Source organism: Anser brachyrhynchus (assembly GCF_964034855.1).
Source record: "Anser brachyrhynchus genome assembly, chromosome: 27".
In the NCBI taxonomy this organism is placed as follows: Eukaryota; Metazoa; Chordata; class Aves; order Anseriformes; family Anatidae; genus Anser; species Anser brachyrhynchus.
Window position 1 is genome coordinate 1,455,214 of NC_137720.1, and position 17,934 is coordinate 1,473,147.

The following is a 17,934-nucleotide window of genomic DNA, read 5'->3' on the forward strand; positions in this document are numbered from 1 at the left end:
TAATATGCTCAGAGTACATGAAATGAGTTTTGTTTCCAGTGTTAATTTTAGACTTAATAAAAATTGGGGCAGGGGGAGGGGGGTAACAACACTCTTTTCACACTCAGGTCTGTGGCTGTGGGAGGAATTTTTTTTTGTAATTTTTTTTTGTATTTTTTTTTAATTTTTTTTTTCACCCCTTGGCAGGGAGTGGAGCTGGATCCGGCCTGGGCCCTGGTGCTGTGGGGCTGGCAGCAGGCACAGCCCGTGCAGGGGTCTGGGATGAGCTGGGAGGGCCCCGCAGATAAAGCAGGGAAACTGCGAATTGGCCAAGGTTTTTGCACCGAGCCCAGCCCCCAGGCTAGGCTGGGTGGGAGCTCCATCCTTACTTAGCTCTGCGTTTAAGTGTGATTGCAGCTTTGCTGCCAGCTCTGCTTCGTAGCGGCTAGGATGTGTTTGTGTCTGTGGCCCTATGAATGGTCTTAATAAGTATGCATGAGTAACTCCTAATGAATAATTTAGCTGACATTGACCTTTCCCCTTGCAGGAAGCCTTCCTCCCCCCTGCTCTAATCACAGTCAGAACCGTTGTGAAGTGTAATCATTATTGGCAATTGTTCGCTAGATTATTTCTGTGGATAATTGCCGTAGCTTTCCTGACACTCTGCTGCTAGCAGTCATTATCTGAAATGAATTCTTCTGACTGGATCAGATAACATTTCTGATTTTATTGGCAGAGCCAGGAGGAGTTGGTAAAGCCAGGGAAATTGCATGATTATATAGTCTGAAGTCTCTCTGTTTGCTTACTCTGCAATATTGTTATAAATATTGTAGTTAGCCAACTCCTGTTCTGGGATATTTATAGACTGAGAACATAAAGAGTGGAAAATATTATGGAAACAGATCGGTTTACGCTAAGGATCTTCTCCATGCCCAATGCAGTTCTGAGAGGCTCCTGGGCCTGGGCAGGGCGCTCAGCTCGGGGCGTTGCTGGAAGCTGAACCCAAACCGCTCGGTGCCCAGGACCCCCCAGCTCTGCTGCACCCCCAGCCAGCACCCATGGATGGGGACAGGCACGGCCCCAAGGGCAGCCTAGCACCCAGCGCGGTACCAAGCAGTGCTGCTGTTCAGAGCCAGCCCCAGCTCTGTATGGTTTTGTGTGGGAGCAAACAAGCAGGTAATCCTGGACAGTTGTCCCATTAATTTTTCTTTAAGTTAAAAAAAAAAAGTGTTGATGAATTTGAGTCCCTTTTTGTAGAAATAAGAGACTCATCTGACTTAGATGATCCTAGCTCAGGAGCAAGGAAATATGAATAAACTGTGAATCGACCTTTTCATGGTTTAAAAGGCAAAACAGGAACCTTCATCCCACCGCGCTTTCTGGGCCACTGCCTCCTGCTGCCTCTCCCAGGCACAGATTTCTCCCCAAATCCAGCGCGTGTAGGATCATCAGCTGGAACCTGCTCATTTGTTTAAGCAGCAGATGGGGCGATTTTAGCACAGAGAGGGGTACAAAGCACTGCTTGTTGCCCACTGCGTGGCTCTGCTGCTGAAAACCGATCTCATCACTGGGGTCCCAGATACACCCGCGCCTCCGGTGTCATCTCACGCCAGCCCCGCGGCCCCAGCCCTCGCAGTGGGGTGTCGCGTTGCCGTCCCAGTGACAGCTGCTGTGCCCGGTGCCAGGCGCTCCCCTCCTCTCCCACCAAACCCAGTTCCTCCGGGACGACCTTTCCGCGCCGTCCTGGCTGATCCTGACACTGCGGGCAAATGCAGTTCTTGATCTTCTCCAATTTCTCAGCCTTTGGGATGCATCAGGGCGAAATGTGTGCCCCACCCCTGCATTTGGGAGGCTGCTTCACAGCTCTGGTGCCTGATGACTTCAGCTTCCAGCCTAAATGATTCACATCATTTTTGCTTTTGGGACAATGCTGCCCTATGCCTAGTGCAGCTCACCGCCCGCCTTGGTGTGCAGCCCGGGGACCCTTCCCAGCGGGCGGCATCTGCTCTCCATCCTCGTGGTGCCAGGCAGGAGATGCTGAGCACCCTTCTCGTGCCTCCCCTGCTGGCTGTCCCCTGCCCGATGACCACCACAGCTCGGTGCTGGGTGCTGCAGCCAGGGCTGTCCTGCTGCGGGGCTACCGCAGGCTTGGCCATCGCCTGCGGCTACACCGGCCCCCGGCACCTTCCTCTCCCCACCTCAGCTTCACCTGGAGGGTTTCCCCATGTCATGGTGCCCTCGCCCAGCCCATCTCCCTGCTCTGTGCCCGGCTCTCCCCTTGGCCAGGTTCTGGACCTTTCCTACTCTGTCCCGTCTCTTGCTCAATCTCCTTTCTGCCCCCTTCCGCGTGTTTCTGAGCCTGCTCATGTGCCGCATGCACCCGGCAGCCGTTCGGAAGCACCGGCACGGCGCGTTGCTTGGTTGGTCAAAACCAGGGATTTGTTTGCTCCCCGGGGACCCTGTTTTCTCCAGTCCCCGTGTTCCCTGTGCCACATCTGTTTGCTCCTTGAATGACTTGCTTAAGTGAAGGGCTGAACTTTGAGCCACTCGACTTCCACCCGCTGACTTTTCACCCGCTGAGCTGTTTGCTGCCGCTTTGCTCGGAGGGGAGAGTGCAGAGGGGCCGAGCCCCGCGCAGGGTTTTGGATGCGAGAGAAAGGCCTTTCTGTTAGCCCAAACAAACAGCCTGCTCAGCCCTGTGCAAAAGGCACGCTGGTGCTGAAAAGCTGCAAAGAGCTTTTTATCACGAGCTGTCATTGTGGAAAACAGGGGGGTTGGTTGAAAAAGACATTTTTTTGGTGTTTTGCCAAAAATATGTTTTAGTCAAAACATTTTGGTTTTGGTTTTTAATCCTTAAATCCATGAGTTGCTTTTTTTATTTTATTTTATGGGGAGTGAGGGCGACCACTCTGGTCCTGGGCATCACTAGCCATGTTCCCCAGGCCTCCAATAGCTCAGCTCCATCGATGCCGTGCGCTCCTCGGTTCAGTCCCTGCTGCACTGGGCCCTCGTCCTGTGCCAGCGGGGCCTTTGGTGAGTCCGTGCCCGGCCGGGCTCCCACCCACCCTTTCTCCTTTCAGTGGAACATGAGATGCTGCAGGTGCGACTCCCGGCTGCCGCACTCCCACAACGGGCACCGCGTCGCAAACGTGCTGTCCTCCGCCGGGCGCTCGCGCTGGTGGCAGTCCCAGAGCGGTGAGTGCCGGCCGGATGGGGGGAAATAGGCGTCTCAGCTTGGGCAGCAAAATGTTTGTTTTTTTGTCTGTAGCCTGCATCTCTGAAGCTGCCTTTCTGTGTCCGCAGGCATGGAGCGTGTCTATTTGCAGCTGGATCTGGATGAGAAGTTCCAGCTCAACAGCATCGTGCTTGACTTCAGGGTCTGTATGCAGCAGCACAGCTCGTGGGGATATCATGGGTGATGGTGGATGGGCATTGCCGGCTCTCAGTGACACGTGGGGATCTCGGTGCACGGCTCCCCCCAGGCTCCCGATAGGAAGCAGGCCAGCAATCACGCCCCATTCCCCCTTTCCCCTGTTCCCCTGGTGTTTGGGAGGAGCAGAGCAGGGCGGTGGGCTCCCATCCTGCTGAAAAATCCTGTCCCCCAGCCCCGCGTGGAAGCCAGCTGGGGGCACGGCCTTACAGATGTGCCTCTCCCCACTGCTGCAGTCGCCGCTGCCCACCGCGATGCTGATCGAGCGCTCCACCGACTTCGGCAAGACCTGGGAGGTGTACCAGTACCTGGCCTCCGACTGCGCCGCCGCCTTCCCCCACGTCCCCCGGGGCTCCCCCGAGAGCTGGGGGGACGCTCGGTGCCAGGTGCTGCAGGCCCAGCACGGGTACCCTGCGCACGGGGGCAAGGTGAGAACTGGGGAGGTTTGGGGGGTTGGGGAAGGGACCCGGCAGATGCCTGTGCCCTGCAGCGTGACCCTGGGTCTGGGGAGGGTGGCCAGCGTGATGTCCTGGAAACATGCAGAGGCCCAGAAATCTGCAGGTATTGCACCTGGCGAGGGATGGAGTTGGTGTGCATCCAGCACTGCTGGGGGGGAGCTCCTCTGAGAGGAAAGCCCTGCTCTGTGGTCTGTGTCAGTTCCTGCAAAACCCTCTGGGGCCTTTTCCCTGCCTTAAGTGATGGCTCTGCAGAGGAGGCAGGTCTGGAGCACACACAGCCTCACTGCCCAGGGCAGGAAAGGACAGCACCCTACTTTTCCTGTGCTTTAACTTTTCTCTTTTTTTTTTTTTTTCTTTTTCCCCCTTCTAAGGTGAAATTCAGTGTCCAAGACGTGGCATCTACCATTACTACCTCGTACAGCCAGGCCGTCAACAGTAAGCCAACAGCCTCTTTTATGTCTGGGAAGGGGAGGGAGGAGGCAGCTCGTGGCTATTCTGAGGCGCCATGGAGGGCATGGAGCCGGGTTAGGCCCCGCCGGGGAGCAGCTCCTCTGCAGCTCCTCTGCGAGCGAGGCCCCGAGCTGCTGTGTGTCCAACGGCCGCCCTGGCACCTCCGTCGTGTCGAGGAGCAGCTTTGGGTCTTTGCTGATGATTCAGCCGATGCTCTTTGTGCCAACGCTGGCATCTCCGTCGCTCCAAGCCCTGCACGTGCATCGTGAGGCACTTCTGCTGTGGTGCCCTGGTGCCTGCTGCCCCCTCACATCACGTCTCTGTCCCCAACAGAGCTGGGGCAATTCACCAACCTCAGAATCAACTTCACCCAGCTCCCGCACGTCATGCGCCAGGGCTACCGCTCGCCCAGCACCTTCTACGCCGTGACGGAAATGCAGGTCCTGGGAAGCTGCTTCTGCAACGGCCACGCCGACCGCTGCGCCCCTTCGGAAGACCCACACGCCGCGGTGAGCCTCGTGACAGAGAAAAGCCCGGGGATAGTGCCGTGGTGTCAGACCCTCCTTGAGCCTGGGGGGAACACCGGGCTCCGTCACCCACCCAGGGGTGCTCCCCAGGAGGCTGTTTGTAACAGGGGGAACACTGCCCAGTTTGCCTGCAGCAATGGGGTGGTGGCTGTGACACAGCAGTCTCTGTTACCCCAGCACAAACCCATGTCTCGTATGGGATGGAGGTAGAGGGGTTTCAGTTAAGGAGCTCAGTGGCTGTGGGAGTTCATGGCTCTGGGGGTACCTGCTGCACCTGCACTGGGTCTCCTGGCCTGGCAGGGCACACGCAGAAGGCTTCAGCAGGCTCCTGCACCTCCAGGAGGGCTCTCCAGCACAGGTTGTTCACTGCTGTGGGGCTGTCTCATCCCCAGTCTCTGCTTGCCCTCTTCTTGAAAGTGGTTGTCCGTGGGCAGGTGGTGGGATGGGAATTGCACTGTCTCAGAGGATGAGCAGCAGCACATCCATGTTGCCGTGGTGGGGCTGCCTGGGGGCCGGAGCCCCGTCTCCACCTGGGGAGCTGGGCAGGACCAGGCCAGGCGCGGCATTGCTGGAAAGGCAGCAGGGCAGCGAAGCTCAGCCCCGAGCAGATGCTGCCCGCGAGGTGGGGTAAAGCCTGGTCTCTGCAGCAGGTCCACGGACGCTGCGAGTGCCAGCACAACACCGCCGGCCCCCACTGCGAGCGCTGCGCTGCCCTCTACAACGCCCGCCCGTGGGCCCCTGCGGAGGACAACGACCCCCACGAGTGCCAGCGTACGGTGACAGCCTTTCCCCTTTCCTCTCCCTGAAGACGAAACATCTCTGCAAAATGCCTTCCTGGAGTGTTGGCATAGGCTTTGCTTTGCTGGGGCTGTGGCCAGGCAACGCCAAGGGTGCACTCGTGCTCCCCCACTCTGCCCAGTGGGCCCCAGCTCCGTACTGGGGCACTTACTGGGTGCCAATGCACCATGCGGGGGACTCGGGCACCCTCTAGTGACAGCGTGCCCTCCGGCTGCTGGAGGGTCTTGCACGCTTCCAGCACCAGATGGGCTGTTTTGGGGTTGTTTTAGGGTGCAACTGCAACGGCCACTCAACCTCGTGCCACTTCGACCCGGAGGTTTTCCGCAGCAGTGGCGGGGTGAGCGGGGGCGTCTGTGACAACTGCCAGCACAACACGGCGGGGAACAACTGTGAGCGCTGCCAAACTAACTATTTCCGCAACCAGCGGCAAGATCTTGCCCATCCTGAAGCCTGTCTGCGTGAGTGCCTGGTTAACCCCTTGTAATGCCCTCCCTGAGCCCCCCCCTGCTCCCTGGGCTCCTCTGCCATGCCACTTCTCTCACGTTTCCAGCCTGCGAGTGCGACCCCGATGGCACAGTGCCGGGCTCCATCTGTGACCCGCTCTCGGGGCGCTGCGTCTGCAAGGAGAACGTGCAGGGCGAGCGCTGCCACCTCTGCAAGCCGGGCTTCGCCCAGCTGGCCCACGCCAACCCCATGGGCTGCCGCAGTAAGTACACCCGAGGCAGCCCCTGCTTCCCACCCGCCTCCTCCCTCGGCATCCTCAGCGGCTCTGAAAGGGCCGTGCTTCCCAGCCAGCGCTAGTTTGGGGTTTCCAAGACAAAGCCCTATTTGCAAAAGCTTACAAAGCTCCTTGCTCGGGCTGCAGCCTGTCTCCGGTACACATTTGGCCACAAGCAGAGGGAAAGCAGAGCTCAAGGCTTGCAGGGGACTGTGTCCCCTTCCCGAGCACCTCCCTGGGTGTGGGAAGCTGCGGGGCGATACCATGCGGGCGAGCCGGGCTGTGCGCAGCAGAGGGCAGCCACGGCTCGGCTCCAACACGCCGAGCTGGGCTGGGGACACGGAGGACTCTCAGGCTGCTGAGTCTGGCTGCAAGGCTCGGACGGGCACAGTGGTGCTACAGCAGGGATGTGTCCTTTGTGCCAAGCTGTGCTGCGAAGGGAGAGGAAGGAGAGCACGTCTTGGGCAGCAGCTTCCCAGCTTTGTGGGAAGCCGGGCCGCTGCTCAGCACCTGGTTTTTGATCCAAGGAAACCCTCCTCGTTTCAGGATGCTCCTGCAACGTGCTGGGAATGCGGCAGGACATGCCCTGCGACGACGAGACGGGGCAGTGCTCCTGCCTGCCCAACGTGGTGGGCACCGACTGCGACCAGTGCGCGGCTGAGCACTGGGACATGGCGAGCGGTCGGGGCTGCCGGCCCTGCGACTGCCACCCCGGCGGCTCCCTCAGCACCCACTGCAACCAGGTACCACTGCCACTGTGCCCCGAGCACCCTTGGGTGGTCGCCAGTGGTCTCTGCACTGATTTTCCTTTGGAAAAAAAAACAGCAGTATTTACTATTGATTTCCCTGCCTGGTTTCACACACGCACCTGTGAGCTCACTTTCTGTTTTCATTTCCAACTCTGCAAGCACTGCTCTGAGGGACTGTGGGGAATGGGGACGAGGGTGCCACTGCCAACAGGAGCTGTGTCCCCGCTGGGCAACACCGCAGCCCAGGATCGCTCAGAGCATCGAAAGCACCTGTCCCGTGGCTCCGTCAGCCCCGTCCCACCTTTGGGAGCCTCCACAAAGGGGCAGTGTGTTTCCTAAGACGTTCTGCTCTTGTTTTCTTCTTCCCATTTCCTAGAAGCACTATGACAGGGTATTCAGGAAAGTGAATGGAGGTGGTAATTATGAAGGCAAGATTAAGCCATTTTAAAAGGCCTGTTATTTATTTAGTAAGGAAATCCTAATAAGAGATCTTCACACAGGCAAGGCAAGTTAATTATCCTCATTTGTCAATGCAAAGCATGTGTGTCACTTCAGTCTTAATAGACAGCTGGGAAAATTAAAGCTAAATGTAAAAATGCCTTGACAAAATCTAAGAGCCAAAGATAGGTCCAAACAGTGCAGGGAGGAGACCTGAGCCCACAAACTGTTTGCTTGTGGGCGATGCCTTTGTCTTGGGAACAAAATCATTGCTCGGCTTTGCAGTGCCCATGAGTGGAGGCTTCCTGCAGATCTGGCCGCATGGCTCTGTGCTTTGCTGAGCCTGCGGCCACATCCAAGGGCACGGGCTGAGGAGAGGAGTGACAGCAGGTGACAAAAACACTTCCTTCCATCTCGCCCCCTCTGTACCGGGGAGCAGTGCTTGCTGCTTTGCCCCCGCAGAGAAGCCGCGTGGGGAACAAGCTGCTGCTTTTGCTTCAGGTGCTGCTTTTCTTCTGCTCTGTTTCATCCCTCTCCCTGGGCACCTCTCCCTGGCTGGGTACTCCAGGCTAGGCGGCCCTGTGGATTTTCCTGCCTGTAGGTAGGAGACACACTACTGAGAGGCAACAGAAAGGCCGGGGAGCGGCTCAGCGCTCCCAGCTGCGGGCGCTCGGTGCTGCTCATGTCGCGGCTTGGCTCGCATTAGGGACTGGATGGTGCAGGAGAGCTGGGTGGCCACAGCCTCAGCCCCTGCCAAGCTGCTGGCACCTGGGGGGCTCAGCAGCAGGGCCTGGGGGGGCTGGAGCGAGGTGTGCCACCAGTGCTGGGGGGCTGGCAGCAGGACTGTGCCTGAGAGGTGCAGGGAGAGCTGCGGCTGCGTGTTCCCGGGGTGGGAATTTCATCGGCAGAGGGTGGGAGCTCGGGCACTGGTGCTCGCCAGGGAGCTGAGCACTTTCTCTCCCAGGAAAGTGCGCAGGGCTGGGTCTCCCTGATGGTTTTCTCCTTCCCCAGTTCACAGGACAGTGTTCGTGCAGAGAAGGCTTCACGGGGCGGACGTGCTCTGCCGCGCAGCAGGAGCAGGCCTGCCCAGACAGGCACTATGGAAACGTCAGGGTAGGGTGCACAGGTAGGGAGCATCGGTTTTGGTTTGGCCTGGTGTTTCTTAGCACTGTGAAATCACGGCTATTCTGCAAGAGCAGCACCCAGCCCATGTCCTGACATCAGCATTTCCAACACTATTTTACAAGAGTAGCCCCCCAGCTCATCCCTGTTGCCCTCCACGTGTCCCCTCCTGGCAGCTGGGGCAGGACCCTGGGCGAGCAGCTGGGTTAGGGGCTGCTCCGTCCCCTCTGCCCCACCACCTCCGTCCCAGGCACTGCAGGGTGGGATGGACTGCACGTTGTGTTGGTGTCTGGTTATTGGGATCTGATTTATTTCCATTTTCCCCTTTCCACGGCCTTCAACCCTCTCCTCTCCGCTTTTTATCCCCCAGAGTGCAACTGCGACTTCCAGGGCACGGAGGACGTGGGGTGTGACAAGTCCACGGGCCGCTGCCTCTGCCGCCCGGGCGTCACCGGCCCCCGCTGCGACCAGTGCCAGCGGGACCACTGCAGCACCTACCCCAGCTGCGAGCCCTGCCACCCCTGCTTCCACATCTATGACGGTGACATCCAGCGCCTGCGCCTGCGCCTGCACCAGTCTGCCCTGAGCAACTCCAGCGTGCTGCTGCCCGGGGGCACCGGGGGCTCCCGCCTGGGCCCCCGCCTCTCGCAGGCGGAGGGCATGGCGCAGCAGGCGCAGGGCATCCTCGGCCGCTCCCCCGGCACCGAGCAGGGCCTGGCCCAGGTGGGCAGCGCGCTCGCTGCCATCAGGTAAGGGACGAGGGACGTGCTGGCAGGTCCCTCCTGCAGCTGGGAGGAGGTGCTGGCTTCTCCATGCATGCTGATGCCACTCCTTGCACCAAACTGCTGGGCAGCTTCAGCTGGCGGCAGCGTGCCTGGTCCCTGCGAGGCACCCGGCATGGGGAGCTGTAGCCCCGTGCCCCTCTCTGCTGGGGCTGGGAAGTGGCTGCTCACCATGTGCTCACAGCATCCCGGCATGAGAGGGCCCTGGTCTGTGCCTGAGGGTGGTTTTCTCTCTACTCAAGTTCACGTTTTCTGCTTTTTCTTTCCCAGAGATCAGATGCAAGGCATCAACCCCAACTTTCAATTTCTGGATGTGACTGCCTCTCTATCGAGCGAGCTCGAAGCCCTCAACAGCAGCCTGGTTATTATTAACAACCAATATCAGAGCAAGAAGACCCAGTTTGAAACCAGCCGCAGCACAGATCTGTCAGGTACAGCGCTGTGGCTCTAAAATCTCTTAATTTGCAGCCGTTAATTTACCTTGACGTGACTGCATGCCTGGTGGTTTCCCACCGGCCGGGTGGAGGAGATGAAGTTTTCAACCCTCTGTCAGCCCAGGCACAGCAAGCAGATCCTCCCTCCCTCCCTCCCTCCTTCCCACACAGGAGATGCTTTCTGCCCAGCCTCTCGCCACTGACCGATGATTTTGGGTTATTTGCTGTGGTGGCTAGGGCTGGGCAGCTCGGTGTGCAGACAGTGTTCCCGTGTCCCGCTGGGGCCGTGTCCCTCCCGGCCAGCTCAGCTCCGTGTGCCGGAGCACTGCCACTGCCACGGCCCGGTGGGGGACAGCAGAGGGGGTGTCACGGAGCTGAGCCCAGCAGAAGGGGTGTCACCAAGCCAGGGGGCGGCTGCGGCAGTGAGGGCTGTGCACAGATGGAAGGGATGGAGAGGTGGGGAGGGGAGCCAGGCAGTGAGCTGTCAGGCATTTAGAAGAGCTAATTAAGCCCTGCGATGCTGCTGGTGGTAGGTGGCCATTAAATCCCTGCAGCAGCTAATTCTCTCCGAGTGCCTTGTTGTCTGCTGCCTCCCCCGTGCTGAGCTGCAGACCGTGGCCGCTGCCCGCGGGGGTTTGCAGCCCGAGCAGGCGCAGAGGTCTGCGCCCTAACCGCGGGACGGGGGCTGCCCAGGAGCGGTGGAAAGGGTTCAGGGGGACCCCTGTCCTGCCCCGGCTGAGCCCTTCTGCGCTGCAGAGCCCAGCATCAGCATGGGCATGGCTTTTGCTTTAGCTTTGTTTCAGTCTTGTGGCCCCGAACCAGAGGTCAGTCCTTCAGGAAAGCTCTGCAACTCAGTGTGAAGGAATGGCTGAAAGGCATTTAGAAATAAAAGGAGCTTTTTGTTTGTGCCTTAGTGACTAATCACTCTGGCTGTGTCCCCCTCCTCACCGTGCACACATCCACTCGCAGGGTATAGTCAATGCCTTCCTTTAGGTAGCTCTGCTGCATTTATGAGTCATGGAGGCATCCGTGTCATTTAGTGCTCTTATTCCTGCAGGAGCCTTCCAGACGATCAGATCTGCTTACCAGACGTCCGCCAATGCCAGCGGCCTCGTCGCCGGCGCTGCCGCGCTGCTGGCACGGTCCAGGGAGAACCGCAGGAACGCCGCGGCGCTGGAGGGGGCGGCCGGCGCGCACAGCGCCAAGCTGCTGGCCCTCAGGGCCGAGGTGGCCGTGTCCCCCAACCTCACCCCCGCAGTGAACAAGGTGAAAGCACAACGTGGGTTTCTGGCTGTGCGTGTCAGGTCGTCGGGGGGGCCTTGTCGTGCTCAGGAGGCAGAAATCTCACGCTGTGGTCAGCCCACTCAGCGTGGCAGAGTCTTTGCTCAGAGGGACTCAGCCCAATGGCATCCTGGCAAACTGCTGCTTTGGGATGTGAGGGGAGAATTGTCTGAGCATCCCCTGCCAAAGGAGAACAGATACCGAGTGTTCCCCTGCCCCCTCCCAGGCACGCGCGTTTTCCTCCAAAGACTCTCACGTGTCAGTTCTCGTATCTCAAAGACCCACTTAATTTCTGGATAAGGTTTCTTTTCTTTCTCCTTCACTGCTTTGTTATTGCCATGGAGATCCATTTCAGTGCCTCCTAATGCACGGTTGCTGTGGAGACCACCAGCCTCCCCTCTCTGCTTTCCAGGGCACCAAAACGTTCCCAAGCCATCAGCCGGTGCTGGTTCTTGCGCTGGCTCTGGGCTTGCACGTGCCCCTGCTGCAGTGCCCCCTCCAGTGGGTGGCAACTTTAGAAGATGCTGGGCAATTAAAGCCGTTGGTGTCAGGTCTTCTCATCCCGTTCTCTCCCTAAAATCAAATTGCAGCAGTTGGATGGGATTCCCCTGCCACGAGGGGAAGAGTAGCTGTCGTGAGAGCCGATGAGATGTTTGCTCTGTCTTGCACTTCGTGAGCCATTGCTCTCCACACGCCTGGTGCCCTTCGTGCATTTGTGCTGTGCGGCGTGCTCAGGGCTGGTGCTGGCAGCCAAGGTGCTTCGGCCACTGCCATCGGGTGGGCTGGCTCTGTCTGTGTCCCCGGGTGAGCTCCTGCTGCACAAGCCTACCACGTTCTCCAGCTCCCTTAGTGAGAGTCTGTGGAAACGATGTCCCCGTGGCATGCTGGTTTGTCTCCGCGAGGTCTCACCCAGCCGGCTGGGTGCCCTCAACACCCTGCTGCTCTCTTCCCTCTCCAGATCTGCGGCGGCTTCCGAGTGGAGAAGTGCACTCCTGCCCAGTGCGAGGGGCTGCTCTGCCCGCGAGACAACGGCACGGCCTGCAGGGCCGGCCTCTCCTGCCGTGGCGCCTTCCCGCGGTCCGCCGGGGCCCTCGGCATGGCCACCAAGGCCGCCGGGGAGCTGGGCAGCCTGAGCGCGCGGCTGCGGGACACGGCGCAGCTGGTGAGTGCGGGTCCCGGTGGGATGGCCTGGGGGGCAGCCCGTGGCAAAACGCCCGGGCTCAGGGCTTGGTCTGAGGCTTGGTCTTAGGGGCAGCGTCAGAAACACAGCAGTGTTTGGGCACGAGATTTCTGCTGTCTCTGCCTCTCCTTAGTGGGTGGACCCAAGGAGATGAGGTGTCCTGAGAGCACCTTGCTTTGTATTCCAGTCGTGCAGGTGGTCTGGAAATGTCACAAGGAAGCCAGAGCCTGGTCTTCTTGTGGTTTTGGGATTGGCATGGCAGAGGGGGTAGGGATCTGGAAGCATCGCTGAACCCACAGGGATATCTGAGCTCTAGGGTTTTGTGCAGCCTACAGTACGTGTGTTCGTGCTGTTGCACATTTTTTCTACAGCCTCGGAGGGCTTGCACAGATCAAGTGAGTTTTCAAAGTCATTCAAAATCCATTTCAAATGTGTTTTATGAAGCTAAATGGTACTGCCCCTCTTTGAGAGTTTTCCTTTGCAAATCCAGCCCTCAGTCTTTAACATTTGCAATCCTTTAAAGTGGTGGCGTGCTAAAAATGAGAAATGGTGGAATTGCAAAGTGCCCTGTCCAATTCATTCAGGTGTAGGTATAGCTGCTGGGATTCCAGGTCAAGTAGAAGCGACTCCATCAGGATTTTGTTGTTTGCAGATTAAAACAACGGAGACATCTGCTAATCAGATTCAGAGCAATGTCCGGCGGCTGGTGGAGCAGATGAGCGTAACAAGAACCCAGATTGAGGGAGATGTGCGGCGCATCCAGCAGTTCATCCAGCAAGTGCGAAACTTCTTGTCAGGTAGCACTGCCAAGCTCACCCTGTGCCTTTGCAGGTTGGCTTGCACATGGAAAACCTAATTTTTACAGTGATGTTATATATGAGAACAGGGTACGAGGGAGTCAGCTGAACAGCTCACCCTGGTTAGGCTCTCAGCTATCCAATTTATCCAGATTGCTTTGGTGCCTTGCTCTGCCACTGTGCCTCTCGCCATCCCCAGGGCCTGGGGACAAACCTGTGCCCGTGGCTGGTGCTCTCCAAGGGTTTGCAGGCAGCACTGACCACGACGCAGAGAAGTTTACCAGCAACCCTCACTGACCGCAGGGAGATAAATGGACAGATCTCTGGAGCAGACTGTTAATCACACGAGAATTCCTCATTGTCCTATAAACCAGTGGGATGACTTATTGTTCACAGACAGATTGTAATAACATAATAGGCCTCATGAGCATTAGCTGAATAAGAAAATCAGGTCATTTGGTGCTGCCTGGTGTTAATGATGAGTGAAGATATTTCTGAGCTAATCACTGGGCTAATGTCCCTTGGGCTTTGCCTGCCTCTGATTCCTCAAATTTATTAACTTTTATTTGTGCAATAAAACAGGCTTGTGTTGAAACACAACCTCATGTACTCAGTGAGGTCTGCCTGACTCTGCTCTGGGCTTAGCCATATTTTTCTCCTTGCCAAATTAAAGGCAGTGTTTCAGTACTTTCCTGGAAGTTTTGCTGGTGTGAATGAGAAGTTCATATCGAATATAAAACAGTTCTTATTTTATTCTGTGTAGTGGAAGCTTCTCAATAGTGAGACAATTTTTTGTCTCACTGTTTTTGTGTTTATTTTATTTGTCCTCCTTTAAACGCAATAGAGTCCTGGAAATCTGTAACAGTAATAAATGGAAGATTTGGTTCAGTCTGAAGTTTAAGACCCTGAGCAAATCTCCAGGGCGAGGTAAAAACACTTAAGAGCATCAGGAAGTCTGAAGCATCAAATGTGCCAGAGAATGCTGACCAGCATGTTGAGGGCATGCTATGCTGAGTGGTAACATGGAGTCAGGCTGGGAAAAGATGTCAGAAATGTTATTCAGAATAACAGAAAGAATCACAGAGCATCAACAGGATGCTTAAACCCCCTGAAGATAGGGCACAAAACTGGAATAGGCAGCAGGAATGAATCCCAGCCCTACGCACCAGAACACAGAGGAAAGGAATGAAAAAGGGCAGAGCTGGGTGAAGGGTTGGTACTGCTGCTCTGCTCACCAGCTTGTCCTGCGATGGAAGCTGAGTGAGGGGACTGAATTTGGGGTGGACCCCGGCAGCTGTCTGAAAGGAAGAGGCTGTGCGTGTGAGAGCATCCACAGCTGGGCATCTGCCTTCACCCTGCCTTGCGTTTGCACTCCTACCCTCACCTCTCCTGCTTCTGACACTGTCGGTCTGTTTGCCTGCTCTGCAGACAAAGACACGGACCCTGCTACAATCCAGGAAATCAGTGAGTTTGTTCTCTCGCTACGTCTCCCCACGGATGCTGCTGCAGTCCTGAGAAAAATGACTGAGATCCAAAATTTGGCTACTAAACTGCAGTGCCCAGAGAGCATCCTGGCCCAGACAGCCGAGGACATCGCGAAGGCCAAGCAGCTTCAGCAGGAGGCAGAAGAAGCCAGGTCGGTTTGGTTGAAGGGCTTTTGGCAGCTTTGGCAGCTTTGAAGGACTTTTTTGGTCATTCAGCCAGAGTGAATGCGGTGATTCTCAGGATGAAATCTAGCTCGGCTGGAGCTGGACTGACTTACTTTTAGCCCAGAATCTTCTATGTATGTAGAGTGGCTAAGAGTGACTTTGCAATCTCTACAGACACTTCTCTGCTACCCCAATACAAATAAGAGTCTGGCTGCCAACGACAGAACTTGTTATGGATACTAAAACAAGCAGGTCTTTACCAAAAGTAACAGAGGCTTTTCTCTATCTCTTGAGCCCCTATGATGGGGGATGACAGGCTTGCTCTGGTATTACTTGATATTGGTGACCTACATCCTAATTGCACAAGAGAGCATGAGGGGATTAAACGGGCTATTTGTTTTCTGGGTGAAAGTTGGAAGGATTATCCCATGGCCCCTTAAAAAGCAATTACAGAGTGCCCTTGCAAATTTGGAGCATCTGCTTTGTCACGTGTTGACTTGCAGCAATATCCCAGCGAGAAGGTTAGCAGGATAAGTACGTAAACTCCTTGATAGCGTCTGACACCTGCTTAGCCTGCTGGAAGTGATGAGACAAGGCAGTCTGCCTTTCTGTGGGAAGCTCTGTCACCTGGTCGGAACAGTCCCACTGCTAGCAGAAAAGTATTCACTGAAACTGGTTCAGTAGCTGTTGCTTCCCCTTTAATACTTTGTCTTGCACCACTTGCAAAATAGGTGTTTCTAGAACATTTAAAAGAAGGCTTTTCTCTCTCCTTCTCAGTTCATTTTCTCTGCTGGGGGATGTGAAATGGAAGTCACACTTCTCTTGAACAGAAACCTGCTCTGTGGCAGATTTGTATGGTGTTTGTGGACTGCAGCCTTCTCTGTTACAGTCCTGTCTTGCTTCTCCAGCTTATTTTGCCTCTGCCTCCTTGACCTCCAGTCCATGCGATTATCTACACTCACTCTCATCTGCTTTCTGTGTTTCCCCAGGAACCGGGCAAATGCCGTGGAGGGAGATGTGGAAGAGGTGGTTGGGTATCTGAGACGAGCAAACACGGTGTTGCTGGAGGCCCAGGGGGCTATCAGGGGCTCCAGTTCCTCACTCCGGTTCATCCAAGAGCGTGTTGAGGAAGTGAGTAGTGGCTGGTGACTTCTGAGTAACGGTGCTGGGCCCTGCTTGCTGCTGCTCTGAAATTCCCCAGCTTGGTAGAGGCCTGGACCAGCGAACTGGAGAAACAGGGCTTTTTGTGTAAAACCCCGTCTTCCTGCATGTCTCATTTGCCTGCTTCCCTGAGTTCCAACCATGGTCCCTAATGGAAATCCCAGGGACAAGTTTGGGACGTGTCCACCAGGCCGCATAGCTGCTCCCTGCGTGGTGCAAAAAGCGTTACAGACAGTTCTTGGCTGCGATTTCCTTCTTGACGTGTGGCGCTCTGCTTTCAGATCGAGGCCGTTCTTGGCCCAGCCGAGAGGAACGCGCAGGCCGTGGCGGAGCAGCTGGCGGCGCTGAGGGAAGGGCTCCGGCAGCTGCAGCAGGCGGCGGGGCAGAACCGCCTGCGGGCCAGCGACGCGCAGCGAGCGGCGGCGGCAGCGGGCGAGAAGGCCGGCAGCGCGCAGCAGGTACCGCAGCCACGCACATGCTCCTGGCACGGCACAGCCGAGCCAGCTGTGTCCTGGCACGCGTCTGGATGGGGCGAGGAGGCCACCGCCCAGGCACTGCCCTGTCGCCTCGTTCACCTGGTGCAGGATCCAGCTACTGAAGTTTTCCAGGACCTTTCTCCATCTCGCTGCCTTTTGCTGAAGACTTCTTAGCTTGACGTGAGCTGGCAGTGCGCAGTTGCAGCCTAGAAGGCCAACTGCATCCTGGGCTGCACCAACAGAGGGCTGGGCAGCAGGGGAGGGAGGGGATTGTGCCCCTCTGCTCTGCCCTTGGGAGGCCTCACTCGTAGTCCTGCATCCAGGGCTGGGGCCCGAGCCATTCCATGGTTCTGCTCTCTGCCCCACCTGAGGCAGAGGAGCTCGTACAGCTGGTCAGCATCACTGTGAGTGCACTGCAAACTGTTGTGCGTCTGCATAGTAGTGTTATCACAGAGCTCGAGCACAGTATCTGTTTAATATTTAAAATGGGTTCTATCTTTTTTAAGCCAATTCGACATTGGAAAATCCCATTTCCACCAGTTTATTTACTTATTTGCTTTTCCAGTCTTTCCAACAGGTGAAACAAATGTACGCTGAGCTGAAGAGTAGGATGCAACAGAGCCCAGCGCTGGGAGGGCAAGGCAGCCGGGTGCAGAGCATAGACCAGGAGGCAAAAGATCTGTTTGAGGAAACTTCGGCCATGATGCTTAGGATGGCAGGTAAACCTGTGAGCTCAGTGTAATGGTCTCATGCACCTGGGGAGGGCTTTTGAGTGCCAGAGGGTAGTCACGTTGGGTTTTTTTTTGGTGCAGGAGGGAGGGGGAGGCTCAGGCTGGGGAGTAAAACTGGACATGACGCCTTCCTCTGGTTGTGATTTCACATTACCCTTTCCTGCACTCTCTCCTCAGCTTTAGAGACAGAAATTCAGGAAAGCAACAGAGCCTTGTTGTCCAAGTCAGCCAGGCTGTCAGGCCTGCAGGAGCGGGTGGGCAGGATTCGGGATGCCATCAGCAAGCGAGTCGCCTACTACGACAGCTGCTCCTGAGCGAGGCGGTGCCTTCCTCCACTGCACACACTGGCTGGAGTATTTACTCCCGTTTTCTGGCTGCAGTTCTCATGTTCCTAACGTCTGCATATTTAGCAAATGGAATTTCTGTCCCTCTGGAGAGGAGCTGCAGTGAAACCATGGAGAGGTTCACGTTGGACAGACTGGCTGAAGCTGCCTGGGCTCAGAGGAAAGGGGCAGAGACATCGATCATTAACTGCAAATAATGAACACGTCTGCAACGTTGTTATTTCCAGAAGGGTTTATAACCACCTCCTCCCCCCCCCCCAAATTCTTTTTCATGTTTTAGCCAATTCAAGCTCTTGTAGCAGGATTTCGCTGTTCAAATTAAAACCCTTGTTTGGGGCTTTTCACACTGCAGTTAATCTTTACAACTTGCCATGGCTTCAGTACTTCCCTCCTAGCTCTTTCTTCAAAGAACCAGGTCACAGAAATGGAG

General features: G+C 56.5%; 1 protein-coding gene across 6 annotated transcripts in view; it reads left to right on the plus strand.

The window, feature by feature from the left end:
- Positions 1-17,855, plus strand: part of LAMB3 (laminin subunit beta 3) — a 33,235-nt gene extending 15,380 nt beyond the window's left edge. For 5 of the 6 annotated variants that reach the window (XM_080569486.1, XM_080569485.1, XM_080569484.1 and 2 more), the window contains 20 exons: positions 3,060-3,174; positions 3,283-3,356; positions 3,646-3,837; positions 4,239-4,302; positions 4,651-4,826; positions 5,492-5,615; positions 5,912-6,100; positions 6,193-6,348; positions 6,907-7,103; positions 8,559-8,673; positions 9,040-9,418; positions 9,722-9,882; positions 10,943-11,151; positions 12,125-12,328; positions 12,999-13,143; positions 14,572-14,779; positions 15,782-15,923; positions 16,235-16,411; positions 16,995-17,148; positions 17,338-17,855. In XM_080569486.1, coding sequence (XP_080425612.1) covers positions 3,060-3,174; positions 3,283-3,356; positions 3,646-3,837; positions 4,239-4,302; positions 4,651-4,826; positions 5,492-5,615; positions 5,912-6,100; positions 6,193-6,348; positions 6,907-7,103; positions 8,559-8,673; positions 9,040-9,418; positions 9,722-9,882; positions 10,943-11,151; positions 12,125-12,328; positions 12,999-13,143; positions 14,572-14,779; positions 15,782-15,923; positions 16,235-16,411; positions 16,995-17,148; positions 17,338-17,474 — 3,318 coding nt within the window. In that variant the 3' untranslated portion in view covers positions 17,475-17,855. The remainder of the gene's footprint in view (positions 1-3,059; positions 3,175-3,282; positions 3,357-3,645; positions 3,838-4,238; positions 4,303-4,650; positions 4,827-5,491; positions 5,616-5,911; positions 6,101-6,192; positions 6,349-6,906; positions 7,104-8,558; positions 8,674-9,039; positions 9,419-9,721; positions 9,883-10,942; positions 11,152-12,124; positions 12,329-12,998; positions 13,144-14,571; positions 14,780-15,781; positions 15,924-16,234; positions 16,412-16,994; positions 17,149-17,337) is intronic. The other variant, XM_080569487.1, reaches the window with a different exon arrangement.
- The last annotated feature ends 79 nt before the right edge of the window (positions 17,856-17,934 follow it).